This window comes from Amphiprion ocellaris, chromosome 15 (assembly GCF_022539595.1).
Source record: "Amphiprion ocellaris isolate individual 3 ecotype Okinawa chromosome 15, ASM2253959v1, whole genome shotgun sequence".
Classification (NCBI taxonomy): Eukaryota; Metazoa; Chordata; class Actinopteri; family Pomacentridae; genus Amphiprion; species Amphiprion ocellaris.
This window is the reverse complement of record NC_072780.1, coordinates 11,998,903-12,012,659: the sequence shown is the minus strand read 5'-3', so window position 1 is coordinate 12,012,659 and position 13,757 is coordinate 11,998,903. Positions and strand designations below refer to the sequence as shown.

General features: G+C 39.4%; 1 protein-coding gene across 1 annotated transcript; it reads right to left on the bottom strand.

Annotated features, from left to right (window-relative positions):
* Positions 1 to 37: 37 nt before the first annotated feature.
* On the bottom strand, positions 38 to 10,768 carry casd1 (CAS1 domain containing 1). The gene is made up of 18 exons (XM_023292928.3): positions 10,265 to 10,768; positions 9,040 to 9,136; positions 8,634 to 8,754; positions 7,487 to 7,531; positions 7,329 to 7,391; positions 7,160 to 7,204; positions 6,928 to 7,051; positions 6,213 to 6,427; positions 5,677 to 6,096; positions 5,465 to 5,554; positions 5,235 to 5,354; positions 4,844 to 5,000; positions 4,587 to 4,666; positions 4,247 to 4,348; positions 3,940 to 4,080; positions 3,420 to 3,497; positions 2,927 to 3,019; positions 38 to 2,597 (listed from the first exon to the last, which is right to left on the bottom strand). Exons 1-18 carry the CDS (start codon positions 10,506 to 10,508, stop codon positions 2,328 to 2,330), a joined length of 2,505 nt encoding a protein of 834 aa, XP_023148696.1. The 5' UTR covers positions 10,509 to 10,768; the 3' UTR covers positions 38 to 2,327.
* Positions 10,769 to 13,757: the final 2,989 nt, after the last annotated feature.

Genomic DNA, 13,757 nt, shown 5'->3' with positions numbered 1-13,757 from the left:
TTTGCCCTCCTCCCCCCAAAAAGAAAAGCCAAAACAGCACATTTTATGAAGGTATTATTAACAATGTACAACAGAATAAAGGCATTTATAAATAATATGGATACATTTCACATTTTTAAGACATCACAAAAAATTACATGGAACATATTTCCAAGAGGCCCTGCACAGGTATAAATAGTTGTTGCTCTTCCACGACCAAAGAGATCAATTAAGGCCTGAAACAATTACCAAATGTACTGTATCGCTGTTGATCAGTAATAGATGAGAGAACAGATAGTAAACTTTACACATCAAAGGACATGGCAACATGAAAATGCCATCTGTACAATGAGGTGCTGTCTGTTAGTAGAAATTGCAAATCTGCTTGGCTCTTACAGTTGGAGAACAAAACCCAAACTACATCATCACATAAATGACATGAGAAGCATCCAAAGCTGTAGACAAATGTTTCTACTGTAAATAAAAAAGAAAAGTGGACCCACGTTTCCTTTTAAAGAGAAGCTACATGAATGAATAGTGGATGATTGACACTGCAAGCTTTTACTAACCAAATGGCAGATGTATACAACTCAACATTACTATGCAATACAGCTTAAATCTTTGTCAGACGATCTTGACAAAACATTTAATTTCACCCAATAAAAATGTGTCAAAGTGCGTAAGGTATCTGCACTGGTGCCATGTTAAGCTCATATTAAACACTGTATTTCACCTCAAAAATGAAAACGGACAAAAAAATTGTAGGTCTCAAAAGAAAAGTGCTCTCTCCCAAAATGTCTACGAAGATAAATAGGCAAACAGATGATGCCTATTTGTCAACGGACAAAATACACAATATTTTCCATTTAAGCAACAGTAATGTGTCTTCTCAGCTCAGTTAGTGCATTACCAAGTGGTTTGAATGTTGATGTGGCCCTGATGCAAAGTGCCGAAAGATGGAAGATTGTGATCCCAGCTACATCACAAATGTGACTCGGTACATCTGAAGATGTACGGTACATATAAGCCACTGGAAAAAAAAAAAAGCTGCATATTGAAAGGCATTCACTCTTAAGAACTCGCTTCACTCATTCACTAACAAAAGTTCACTGGCTGTGACAGCAACGGATGATGTACATGTAGCTGTCAGTCCTGTTGTAGTTCACTGTTTGCACCTTGGTGTGTTTTCCACCAGGGCTATGAGGCATGTTCTAACGGCAATGAAAGGATAAAGGATTAAACTCGCTGTTGAAGAATCGCTGTATAAAATAAATCTCTCACTCTATCATACAAATGTACACAGACTAGGAATTGAGCTGCTCCTGTAAAAGACTCAACCTCATCAACAGGTTATCATCTGTGAGATTCTGAGATGGGTACAAAATTATCTATGCAATACTTCCTTCACAAACAGCAGTCATGGGCACAAACGTACAAAATAAAGCCAAAAAAATTTATAAAATATAAGCTTAATTTAAATCATTAAATACTGTACATATCACATAGAATTTCAGAGCTACAGCAGGTGACCACAGAGCCTTTCTGCAAGTCAAACATTTCCAAAATTACACACAAAAACATTTGCAAAAATATGTCAAAGGATATTCCAACATTTTAACAATTGCACTCCAAATTTTACTTTAGCCTCGACAGTTTCTGATCACCCAAGCCATTTGTTGGTCCACATTTTGCATATTTAGATATCTAACACTACAGAAATACTGAACAACTTAATGTTGATAATGAAATGCAGCACAAGTTAACATATTTGTCATCGAAGAATAGATATCTGAATATGTAGGTTATGGATCCACCTGAGTGAAATCACCTTCAACTGCTACTGCCATGTGGACGGAGTGTTTGCCTCGCGATCCCTCGCAGAGTGACGTCATAACAGAAAGTACTGTATGTGGCAAAGTAAACTTCTTATTAGTGTGTTTGGCTAAATAGAAGCAACGCTGCCAAAAATTTCACACGGCGGCAAATCCAAAAAACCACATAATGTAAACGTTTCAGTATGTTTTTGTTCTTTTTTGTTGTTTTTTTTTCTCTTCTGCAGTGTGCACTTTGCTCTTTGAAAAGAGCAATTCCCTCCTTTTATGGGTGTTGTTCTTCAGTGTGTGACTTTTACAGCAGTCCCAAAGTGCAGAATCTGCTCAAACGTGGCCAGAAGTCAGATACTGTTCTCCACAGGTCACTACTGGGGTTGTGGCCACCAGTAGATTAAAAAAGCCAGGGAGCCATGGTCCTCATGAACTCACTTGCAGCTTGCTCTGTACCTCATTTCAATGTCAGCAGGGGCTTGGGGAGTCTCTTCTGTCCTCTCCCCTGCCATCATCAGGTGTCCATCAGGCACCTGGTGTGGGCTGGTTCCCCCTGGTCAGCAGCAATACAACCAGACTGAAGAGTCCCATGGCGCCCAGTCTCTTCAGCAGGGCCACGGTGTCTTTGGGGATGACCACCTGGGCCAGGTAATTTGTGATGAGGGAAACCTCATGAGCCACACAGACGAAGATGAAGGTGCTGACCATGATGTTGAGTGAAGGGTTGCCTGGGATTAGGACCAAAATTCCCTTGGTGTCTGCCGCAAGCCAGATGTGGTACTGGCATATGAACAGCTGGGGAGACAAACACAGAATGTCCAATAGTGTAATGAAGCGTCTTGATTCCCTGTTCCCCCAAGGGAGCTACTGAATAGCATATACAAAGCCAGTACACACCATCAAGCAGTGTTTGCTATCAAATATTTATCCCTGGAGTTTTATCAGTTCTGCCTCCTCCCTAGTTAGTTTTCTCATCTTAGGTCTCACTTAACTGCTCACTGACCTTATTCTGTTACCTTTGCAACGCACTTTGTAATCACAGATTATTATAGACTAACCTTTTAATACATATTTATTACTTTTATTACATATGTATGACTACTCCACAGCCAGGAGCACCTTACCTCCAAGGAGATCTTTCCAAACCACGCAAAGAATGAGCTATAAATAGAGCGGGCGTAGCCAGGAATGTTCCTGATCAGTATGAAGGCCAAAATCTGTGGACAACAGAGAGCAAAGACATATCTCAGAGTCAAAGCATGAAGCCACAACAGGCATATTATGAAATTCTTACTATGTGAAGTTGTAGTATACAAGTCAAGGAGGTTTAAACACACAAGTTAGAGTGACATAAAAGGGAGGAGAAAAGATTTCAGAGTGTGGATTGACTGTATGTAGTATTTTTAGACATGAAAGAGGCAACTCCCTTATTACAATCATATCCTCCTGTCATGTAATCAGGATAATGACATCTTGCAGCAAATGCAAAGGAATTATAAGGCAATTAACTATAAGACGATATTCTTACTTTGAGAGGATGTGCTTGCTGTAAAACTAAGAACAATAGAGAAGGCAAAGAAAGAAAAAAAGAGACAAAAACAGAGATAAAATGTGTACCTGGACCACAGAGATGTAAGGATGCATCTCATTGCACTCTGTTTTGGTTTTGCAGCTGCTTGCCCATATTGAGTAAGTCTAGAATGATGTAGACAAGGAGAAGTTAGACGACATGCTTTATCAAACAGGAGGCGACTGACTTAATTTTAATGAAGTTTAATGAACTGTTAAAATAAACAGTTACTGTAATTGCCGGTGAATGACAGCATGAACTTTTGAACGACCTTCAAAAGCATAAAGAACAAACAACTGTAGCTGCCAAGGCTACAAGGAAGTGGGACGTGTATTAAGCATACACGCCTCCTGTTTAACCATACTCTCCCAAGCTACTGTTTCAAGGGCACCTTTTGTTACTCAGACAGAGAAGTATTCATATGAACCTGCAGCAATGACTTCCAAATTTGAAAGAAAAATAATATATAGGATATATGCACAGAATGATGGCAGTAACCTAATATTAACAGTGAAGTTACTACTGGCGTGCACAAACACTGAGAAACCCAATGTTAAAGAGGCTTACTATGAAGGAGACGACAGAGAGGAAGAGGAGCATGTTGGAGATCTTGGCAGAGAAGAGAGCTTCTCCTTTGCCCTCCGACAGCACCTGACGCTTCTGCAGCACCAGATAGATGAAGGCAAATAACATACCGTGTATCACCGCCTGCAAATCAACATTACCAGTCAAATACCATGAACATTTCTGGAAAAGCTTGGCTGCACTTGAAAAACATGTACTCCGCCATGTACTACATTTTCAGAAGGATTTGTTAATTCAAAGTCTGAGTACTAAACTTGGGTGCATCCGGAGCGTGACATATTTGACTTACAAATCTGTCCAGCTTCCATCTGAACCACCACTCGTGGATGCTTCCGTTGAGCTCAAAGAGCTTGGAGATGGGCCACACAGAGAAGATACTCTCAAAAAAACCCTGGAGTCACAGCACCAAAACATGATCATTTTAAAAAGTTGGCAGTTTTTAACAAGGGCTGAAAAAATACCAAAGATAATGTAGTTCAGTGTTCAATATTGCTCAGCTTTTGGAACTATGGATATGTGCCTATTCTTGCCTTTTAAAATAAACTTTTCATATAAAATGACGAAAATTCACCATTACATTAATGTGACGTTATAATAGTGGTGATATTAAATTAATTACATTCACACACCTGTGAAAAGGCAAAGCAGCAGATAAACACCAGGAGGCCAAGTAACTTTGCCAAGACTCCAAGATGCCACATGCCACTATCTGTTCAGAAAACAAGACACACACTTAATAATAACATCGTCAATTAATGTAGCACATTTCAAAATAAAGTTGAAAACGTGTGTTGACAGACAAAGCAAAACGGACTCAGACAATAAGGCCAAACAAAGCAAAGTCAAAATTACTGAAGTATATAATAGCCAGTTATTTGACACCTACTGTTGGCTTTCTTCTGCAGGATCTGAGGCCACATGGCCAGTGTGGCGTAAATAATGACAAACCAGAAGGTGACTAACGGGACAAAGTAATAGAACTGGTATGGTCTGTCCATGACCACACACAGCACCAACACCAGGAAGTTCAGACGGAAAAGCACCTGTGAACATGAAACCACAGAAACGCACACAGATCACCTAATGATGACCATTGCACTCATAATAACACAGAAGTGCAAGAAAAACCTGTATTTACCACTATAACAGCTTTTTAGAACACATTCAACGATAATAATTACAGCTCGGTCTACCTCAAGTCTGTGTGTATTATATACAGTTTGTCTATTGACTGAGAGTCATGAAGAGTCATAAAGTACAACTGACTGTATGCTCACCTGACACACTCTATAAAGTCCAAAGTCTCCTTTTAGCCAGAAAAAGGAAAAGTGACCATAACCAGTTTGAAATAAGTACGCTGCCACCAGCACACGCACGTGCATGTACACTGGAATGAACTGAAAAGCAGAAAAAAAAACAAATCATCATGCTGTTAAAATATCAGCGTAAGCAACTTCAAACCAGGATACTCCCAAATGGATGTGTAAAAGGAATATTTAGGACTCACAGCACTGGCTCCAGATATGTGGTAGATGAGGATGACAAGCTGCATCCAGCCTTTCCACTCATCTGTTTGTTCTCGGTTGAGTAGTTTGGTCTGCGCAAGTGAGAAATATATATAAAAAAGAAAACGTGACAATGAAGAAGGCATTGTGAAAAAGATATCAATATTTACAGACAAATTTAAAGTTTTTCAAGACACAAGCAGCACCATCTCACCTCCTTGCTGCTCTCGTTGTAAAACACCCCCAGCACAAATATATAGATGAGAGGGATGAAGAACGTGGAGTGTGTGTAGAACTTCTGCTCTTTCATGAACACATCTGCTCTGTCACAAAGGTAGAAATAACCCATTATGATGCCCATTTTGCACAGGGCCTGGAAAGGTGCCTTTGGACCGAGAGGAACCGCTGCAGTCACTGGCTTCTTCTCCTCCAGGCTCTCCACGTCTGGGGGCACAGGCCGGCGGTGGTGGTTGTTGCCGAGGACGTGGAGGGCCAGGAAGACCACGGCAGAGCCCAGGAAGAAACAGGCTGACAGTTTCTGGAAGATGTTCGGAGGTGGTAATGTCTGGCAGCAGGAACCGTCAATGGGTCTCAGCAGCTTGTTGCACACGGAGTTCATGAGGACCATGGCTCCCTGGCAGGAGAGGGGTGAAGATGATGTGAGTAGAATTCAAAGATACGAAGAAAAAAATTGCGCTGTTAGTGTAATTTCCAACATCATATTCTCAAATGGACAAAACTCCTGCCTACCACGTTCCTGGTGCTCTCAGGCAGGTGCAAGCCGTCGTCTGACATGGTGATAGTTTCCAGTGCAGCCTGGCGAGACGCAGCCAACAGCTTGACCCTGGATTTGCCATTACGCTTGCTGCTGTTGAGCACATCCACTGCTGCGTCATTATACAGCTCCAGCTGTTGGTTGGTGATCATCTTCCTGTTCTCACTTAATACCTTCTCATTTACTGGATCTGCAGCGCGGAGGTGCGATGGTGTCGTGTAAAATGTAAACAGAGGAAGAGGGATTTAATTAAGAGAGTGCATGCATGACAAGTTGATGTTGTGCAATGTATGAAATTACCAGTCAGTTCAACTTTCAGTGTCAAGTACTGCTTGGGAATTTGGGATTTAGATTGGTAATGCAGTTGGAGATATTTTAGTTTTTATGTGGCTGTTTTGTTTGCTGAAAAACATGATTTTATTTTTAGCACTCATTTAAGTTTAAATATGGAAAATGTAATATACTTATAGATAATCCAGAGCAACCAGACTAAAATGCTTATGTTCGATGAATTAATTAAAGATTATCAAGTCTTCCTTATGGTAATCTCATTTGCCTTGACTGCAGTCATCACATGGGAGATTAATTACGGCAGTGAAGGGAGTCAACAGGAATACTTCACCAGCATGACCAAGGTGACAGATAATAAAAAGTTCATATATTCAGTGTTCTAGCAGAAGCTTAGCTCACCTTGCAGGACCCAGTAGACCTCTCCATGTTCAGCCAGCCTCTCCAGATACGTAGCGATGGCTGTCAGATTGACTTTGTACTGCTGCAGGGTCTCGCTGCTGCCACTGTGCAACTTGATGGACCACTGTGGTAAACGGATAAATCGATAAAATTTAGACAAAACTCACCCACTGCCTTGTCTGTCTTGCAAAAAACGTGTAAACATTGCTAATCACTTATCTATACAGCTTACCGTGGCAGCTCCAAGGATGACAACATCTGGTTTTGCTGAGGTTTCCTGCAACACACGAGCCATTGTAAATATTAAAGTCCAAATCATGTGACAATTTCAAGCTTATGAAATCTCCTCGACTAACAATGTCCTCCATTTGTTGATACAAGAGCTTAACATCTGCACTCACGTGTGTCCATGATATCAAGCGCTCCTTCATTGAATTATTCGCCTCTGGGTGCCACATAAAATCCTACAAAAAAAGAAGTGTTAGATATGTTCTAATTTTTATCAGAATGTTTTATTGAGTGAAGAGACGAGATATAAACAAATCCAGAAATAGCTTACCACATTAACAGAGGAACTCTTCTCTTCAAAGGAAATGTCCTCATGCTTCAGACGTTAGATGAAGACAGAGAGAAAAGTCTGTTAATATGACAGTGTTCCTCTTTTTCTCTGACAAGACCAAAATAGCTGCTGTACAGTCACAATACATCCCACTGTTGCATTTATCTTAGTGAGTTTTTCAACAAACCAGTCTATATTAACTTTTTTTGATACAGTGCATACTCTAAATTTCAAGCCTCACTGTATTTGCACACGTAAATGAAATTTAACCTATTCAGTTTGAAAAACATCAGAGGGGTCATTTTTAACATTAAAGTCACGAGTTGTTCAGAGTAGAAAGTTGCAGCAAATTGATGCTAAATGGTGGAATATTTTCAAACACAGCTATGAAACTGTACTAAGTGATTTCTCACACTAACATGCTGTAGTTGGTCATGCTGGTTAATAACCAATTGGAAGTGTTTTCTCAGTCATGGATTTTTTGATTCATGGATTCATATTAAAACAGAAAAACATTTCTTACAGGAAGACACACACAGCCCTGCAGCCTAAACCGCGCATCTCTGCATTTGCTCTTCCAAATATGTTTTTGTTGCTGTTGTGATCAGTCTGAATATAGTAGCAGACTCTGTATGGCACGAAGGAGATTTCTATTTTTAGGTTGAATTAATTTGACTCAGTTTATAAACTTATCTGGACACGAGCTGAGTGAAAGAAGAAGCTTTCTGGTTTCAGTTATGCTTCCTATATGCAAATTTATATGCTGTGCACCATAACCACTCTGTTGAACAGTTTCCTAAGAAAAATCCTGGGCTTGAATGGTGCCGTTTCTCATAATCAGGGTATTTCCTGCATTCGGTGTCCCCTCAAAGACGATTTCGCCAGCAAAGGAAATTTACCAGTGCCAAAACTGAGAGTAATTTATTATTTCTTTAAACTAGTTTTATTAATGGAGGTTTAATTTACATAAGCATATAATACACTTTGTTTATCAAATAGTCACAAACAACAGGAAAATTCATAAATTTCTGTCAAATAAGGCTACAGAGCCTCGTTGCCTTTAATAGTTCCACACAAATCATGTCAACTGTTGTGCATAGCCACCCCACAAACACCAATTCTGAGCCAGGAAAAACCTAATAGTTACCTTGTTTCCATCTTCTCTTCGCTCAGGTTCGATAATTTTGACAAAGGAATAAAATAGCTGCCTGATTCTTGAATCACCCACAAAGGCCACCCGCTTTTCCGCAAGGCAGGTTTTGGCTTCACTGTAAGAGAAAGGTGACAGTGAGGAATATGAACCAACTGTAAATGTAAATGTTTCCTGTGCTGTGGTAAATCATAGTCTTTTACAAAGTAATCTTATCAATCTTGAACCTTCTCACTACACAGAATTTGTGCAGAAGTGATCCTATGCCCTCAATCTGCTATTTGTCTCATGAATAACCCATTCAAAAAGACAGACACATACCAACATTTATCACAGCTCCACACATAAGTCTTTGTCCCAAGAATACTGTAGATATAGTAACTCTGCAGTTTGTGTGACTCACATGCTTTTGTATTTGTGCATCATGCAGCCATAAGGCTGCCATACATTCTCCCCCAAGTAACGTCCTCTGGACAGCAGCCATTCACATGAGTCCCCGCCTGGAGGCAAGACACAGAGAAGTCACCAGTAATGCAAAATTTTAAAAAAAAATCTTAACTTGCTTTCACTCATAGCCTCCCCCTGATTATGACAGAAACATGCTGTCTCAATAGTAGCCTGGCTTTTCATTCAGTGCTGTCAAAGGACTATACAATGCACGGCTCTGCTAGGGGCCACAGAACAAAATAAAGCCATCAGCAATTTAGCTTAAGCATAAATCTCTCCAGCTATTCATTTGTGTGCAAAATGAAAAGAGCCATCTGCAACTGAGTCAAACCATAGAAACAGGGGCGGATGAAGGCTCTGCAGGCTGGCGAGAGAGGAGGGTATATCGGTGCCCTCCCCGTCCACAGCAGCTGCTCTCAGTGTGTACACAGAGGACTCTGTCTCCTTCCTTGTCATGGTCCAAGTCCACTGTAAGCAGCCAGCTGGGCTTACATGTTTGCCACGCCTCGATAACATTCATTATAGTCCAACTCCTGGCTTTGTGCGACGTGTCATTGATTGTTTTGAAATGAAGGACAAAGGAAATATGGGCCAAATCTTTATACCTGAGAAAGAGTATCCCGTGCTTTATGCGACTGTGCGCAGTTAATTCTTTGCCCAACAAGGTAATGATGCAAATTAAAGCCCTGGGAAAGAGAGCAGACTTCTACAATACTGTTGCAAATCACTAAAGGTTGAGTTTGTCGGCATTAAAGACAAGCTTACTTAGGGTATGTTTGCCATGGAAGTTAACCTAATAGTTAGTACTATTTTCATGGCATCGGCCTCTCGGTACCACAAATCTCGTGTTAGCTCCCGCAGCCTACATGCACGGCTTTACCAGCAGCAATAAAGCGTGTTCTGACAGGAGCATGTAAACACAGCTAAATGCAGTGTTAGCTTTAGCCACTCGGACAAAGTCGACATATGTTCGCGCTGCCGCCGTTTGAGACTTTAATCTGAGCAGCCGTCAACGCAAACAGCTCTACGTAAGGCTAACAGGCTGGACACTTCACCTCTCTGAAGGTGTACCGAGCGGCAAAGACCGGAGACCCCAGCAGCTAGCTAAGCTACCGTTAGCTCGTGTCAAGTGTTGCAGCGGCAGCATCAGCGCTAAGTTCAAACAGCACAAGAGCACTTACCGCCATGGTACCGCGACGCCGTGTGAAACACCAGCAGCACGATAACAACCACTAGCGATATCAGTTTGGCGTTTTTTATGGTGAAATACTGGTTTATTTCGCGTTTGCCCGGGCTATAGGCCAGGACCGCCATTTTTGCTCCTCCATGACAACAAGCAGCTGTGCAGTGTAGCGGCTGCGCTCCTCCTGGTGCACCATCTGCCCGGTCTGCTCCCTGCGACACCACCTCCTCCTCCGCCTCCATCACCGCCGCTGAAAGCAGGTGCAGATCTCAGCTTCGGGAGGTCACAGATCTAAATTCAATCCACTAAATTATTTAAACAGCCCGCAGTTTTTCTGGGATTACAGAAAAGTTGTATGGCTTCAAAGTATGTTTCGGAAAAAAAAGTCTCCTTAGATAACTGCGAAGAATGGAAAACTATCGGAACAACCATAACTACACCCTCAGTTTAGTTCCCGGTATAGGTCAACGTCCTGTTGTGTAAATCTACAGACAGTGATCCAAGATCTGCAATATATTTAAATTGCTCTCCCTTTGCCTATGCTCCACCTCTCCACCAGGTTTCCGCATAATTGGCAGAGTACTTTGTTTAAACACGCTGACACACGGAACTAAAAGCTAGTCAGTAGAAACCAGAGGATGAGGTAAAATAAATAAATTAATAAAAAATAAACATAATCCCCTTACCAACCACTATAATCAATTTTTATTTCAGGACTGAGATGATAGTGAAAAAAAATACGCCATAGTTTTCATTGGATCAAAATGACTCCTGCAATTAGATTCATCTCTCGTGTCATGTCAGGTCGTATTGTTTTTTTCTGGCGTAACACTTTCCCTGGCCAGTTTTTATTGCATTATCTTATTTTATCCTATAGAGTCTTAGATCCCGCAAAGGGTCTTTTTTTCCCCAATGTATGTAGGGGGCAATCTTTCCCAGACTGTGGAGAAATTTCAAGATTTGACATTAAGTTTTATTAATAAAGTTGAAATCTGTCAGGTTATTTAATTTTATTTTATTGATTTTAACGATGTAAATTTGGTCGCTTAAGGATATTTCATGTGTATATATTATATTTATATTCTAGATAGATAGATAGATAGATAGATAGATAGATAGATACATAGATAGATAGATAGATAGATAGATAGATAGATAGATAGATAGATAGATAGATAGATAGATAGATAGATAATCAACATTGTTTTAAAGGAGATTGTCAACTTTTTAATTAATGCCGAAAACCAGATAATCCCAAACAAAAATTGCTTGTCATGCATAGTATACTTTTAAAATAATCACAAATTTATTGCAGAATTTTAATAGTTGGTCAAATAAAGCTAACGTTAAAAACTTTGTATATAAAAGTGGGTGTCTACTGGTAGAATGGACTTTGCACATTTGTTTCATAGGTAAATATTTGTTTAATCATTAAGTGAATGGTCTAGAGGTCTTCCAAACAGACTGATCTGAAAAAAACTCACAGTCAAGCAATACAGTCTAACTGTCAAACACTTAATTTCCTGCACTGGTGAATTTTTATATACAAATTTCTGCCTTTCTGCATCAAATCTGCTTCGAACATATCTTTATTTATGTAAAGGAAAACTTGTATAGTTCAGACACCAGCTGACAACTCAAAATATATTTAAACATAATACCGTAAAGCATATTTATCCTCCAGTTGATCAGCTTCTCTTTAATGATTCCTGCTGAGTCAGTACACACACATACAGGCATGATTTACTCTTCTGTCCTCTTTTGTGTCTTTTGTTTGGGCAGAAACCTCTTTAAATGTGTATGCAGCACATTTTCATGTCAATGATAAATTAGTTCATTTAAAATAAATAATAAACCCCTGGACTGTAATTGCTTGTATGTGTTTCACCAAGATTTGCATTCATGTTCAAAACATCCAGCGCATTTAAAACATATGTTTGAGATACCAATGAAGAAAAATAACGATCGGACATATTCTCACCTGTGTATGTCTTTTGCTTCTTTGCTGTTGCAAATGTACATGTAAATGTTAAGAGGACATATTTTTGTGTGCACCTCCTGCAAATACACCTATGGAGGGGGCAAACATGTCCCTACAGTAGTATATTATATTGCATATATTAACCTAGCTATACTGCTTTATATATTAACCAACAAAAATGCATCATAGGGTTTAGGGTCCGTGTATTTATCTGGCAATTGGATTTTCCGTTCTGAAACTGGTATTGAAAAACAAAAAAATGAGTGGTTATTTGATTTTGGTTTTAAAATACAAAAAATAAAATTGAAATACAAGGCGTTTTTCCTTTTCATGTTCAAAAAGGGATATAGGAAATTTAAAAAATGGTTTGATTTTCATTTTATATTTAGAATAACAAAAAATAAAATCAGTAAGAGTCAGAAATGAAAAAAGGTCCATTTTTTTCATTTTGTCAACAAACGAGTAATATACTTAATATAGTGTCTGTTTTTCCTGATTGCAGGGACAGAGGGGGAAGTGGAAACAAATTGGGGAGAGATTTGAGATATGTAGCTTGACTGCTTGATTAGTGTCAGGTTCTGGCTATCTGTAAAGTGCTTAGATATTTTTAATTGTAAGAAGGGCTATATAAATAAAATTGACTGTGCTTGTGCTACTTCTTTTGTGACTGTGCTTGTGGTACCAGTGAAAAACAAAAGTAGGGACAGCATTTTATTCATTTTTATTCAAAAATATCAATTTTTCCAGTGCTGGGAGCAATGTTCCCTCTAAATTTTCATGAGTCTGAGCAAACACACAAACTCCCTGAGCGTCCCTTGGACCACTGTGAGCAACATCAGACGTGTGCACTGTGGTCACACCAGCATTACATCCATTCAAGTTACATGGTTCATTAAAAGAATCAAATTACAGCATTTACATTTCTGTTAAAACACTTTGTCAACAGGAGCCAGTTGAAGGCTGCAGTGATTTTAGTGACACTACAATGTATAAGAGTGAAGTTATTGAATATTTGTCTCTCTTTACTGTTGCAGCGGTTTTGCAAATTGCAGACGGACCCTGTTCACTCCATAGACACCAATGTTATTCCTGTAGCTTGAAAGACAGCTACTTTTGATAAAACTGAGCTTGTAGCACATTGTCTGCCTTGCAACAATGGGAAAGAGGCACCGTTTATGTTTTGAAAACCTATATCTAACGAGTTATTGATGCTGGAAGTCTGAATCTGTGAATATCTTTCCAACTTTACTGAACTTGGGGCCACTACCACCTAAGGAGTGATATATTTAATTTTGAAAAAAGCATTTAGCCATACTTAAAGCTTTAAGTGCTTTATTAACATGGAACTAAAAATTTTGTATTGTTTTATTATCACAGGTTCTGTCTGAAAAGAGGTGGCATCATTTTAAACAGTGAAATCAAACTAACAAAATGTAATGACCAACCAGTGAGCAATACTGGATTCTGCAAAAACATAAACAACTTTTTTTTTTAAAAATCTAAATCTTAT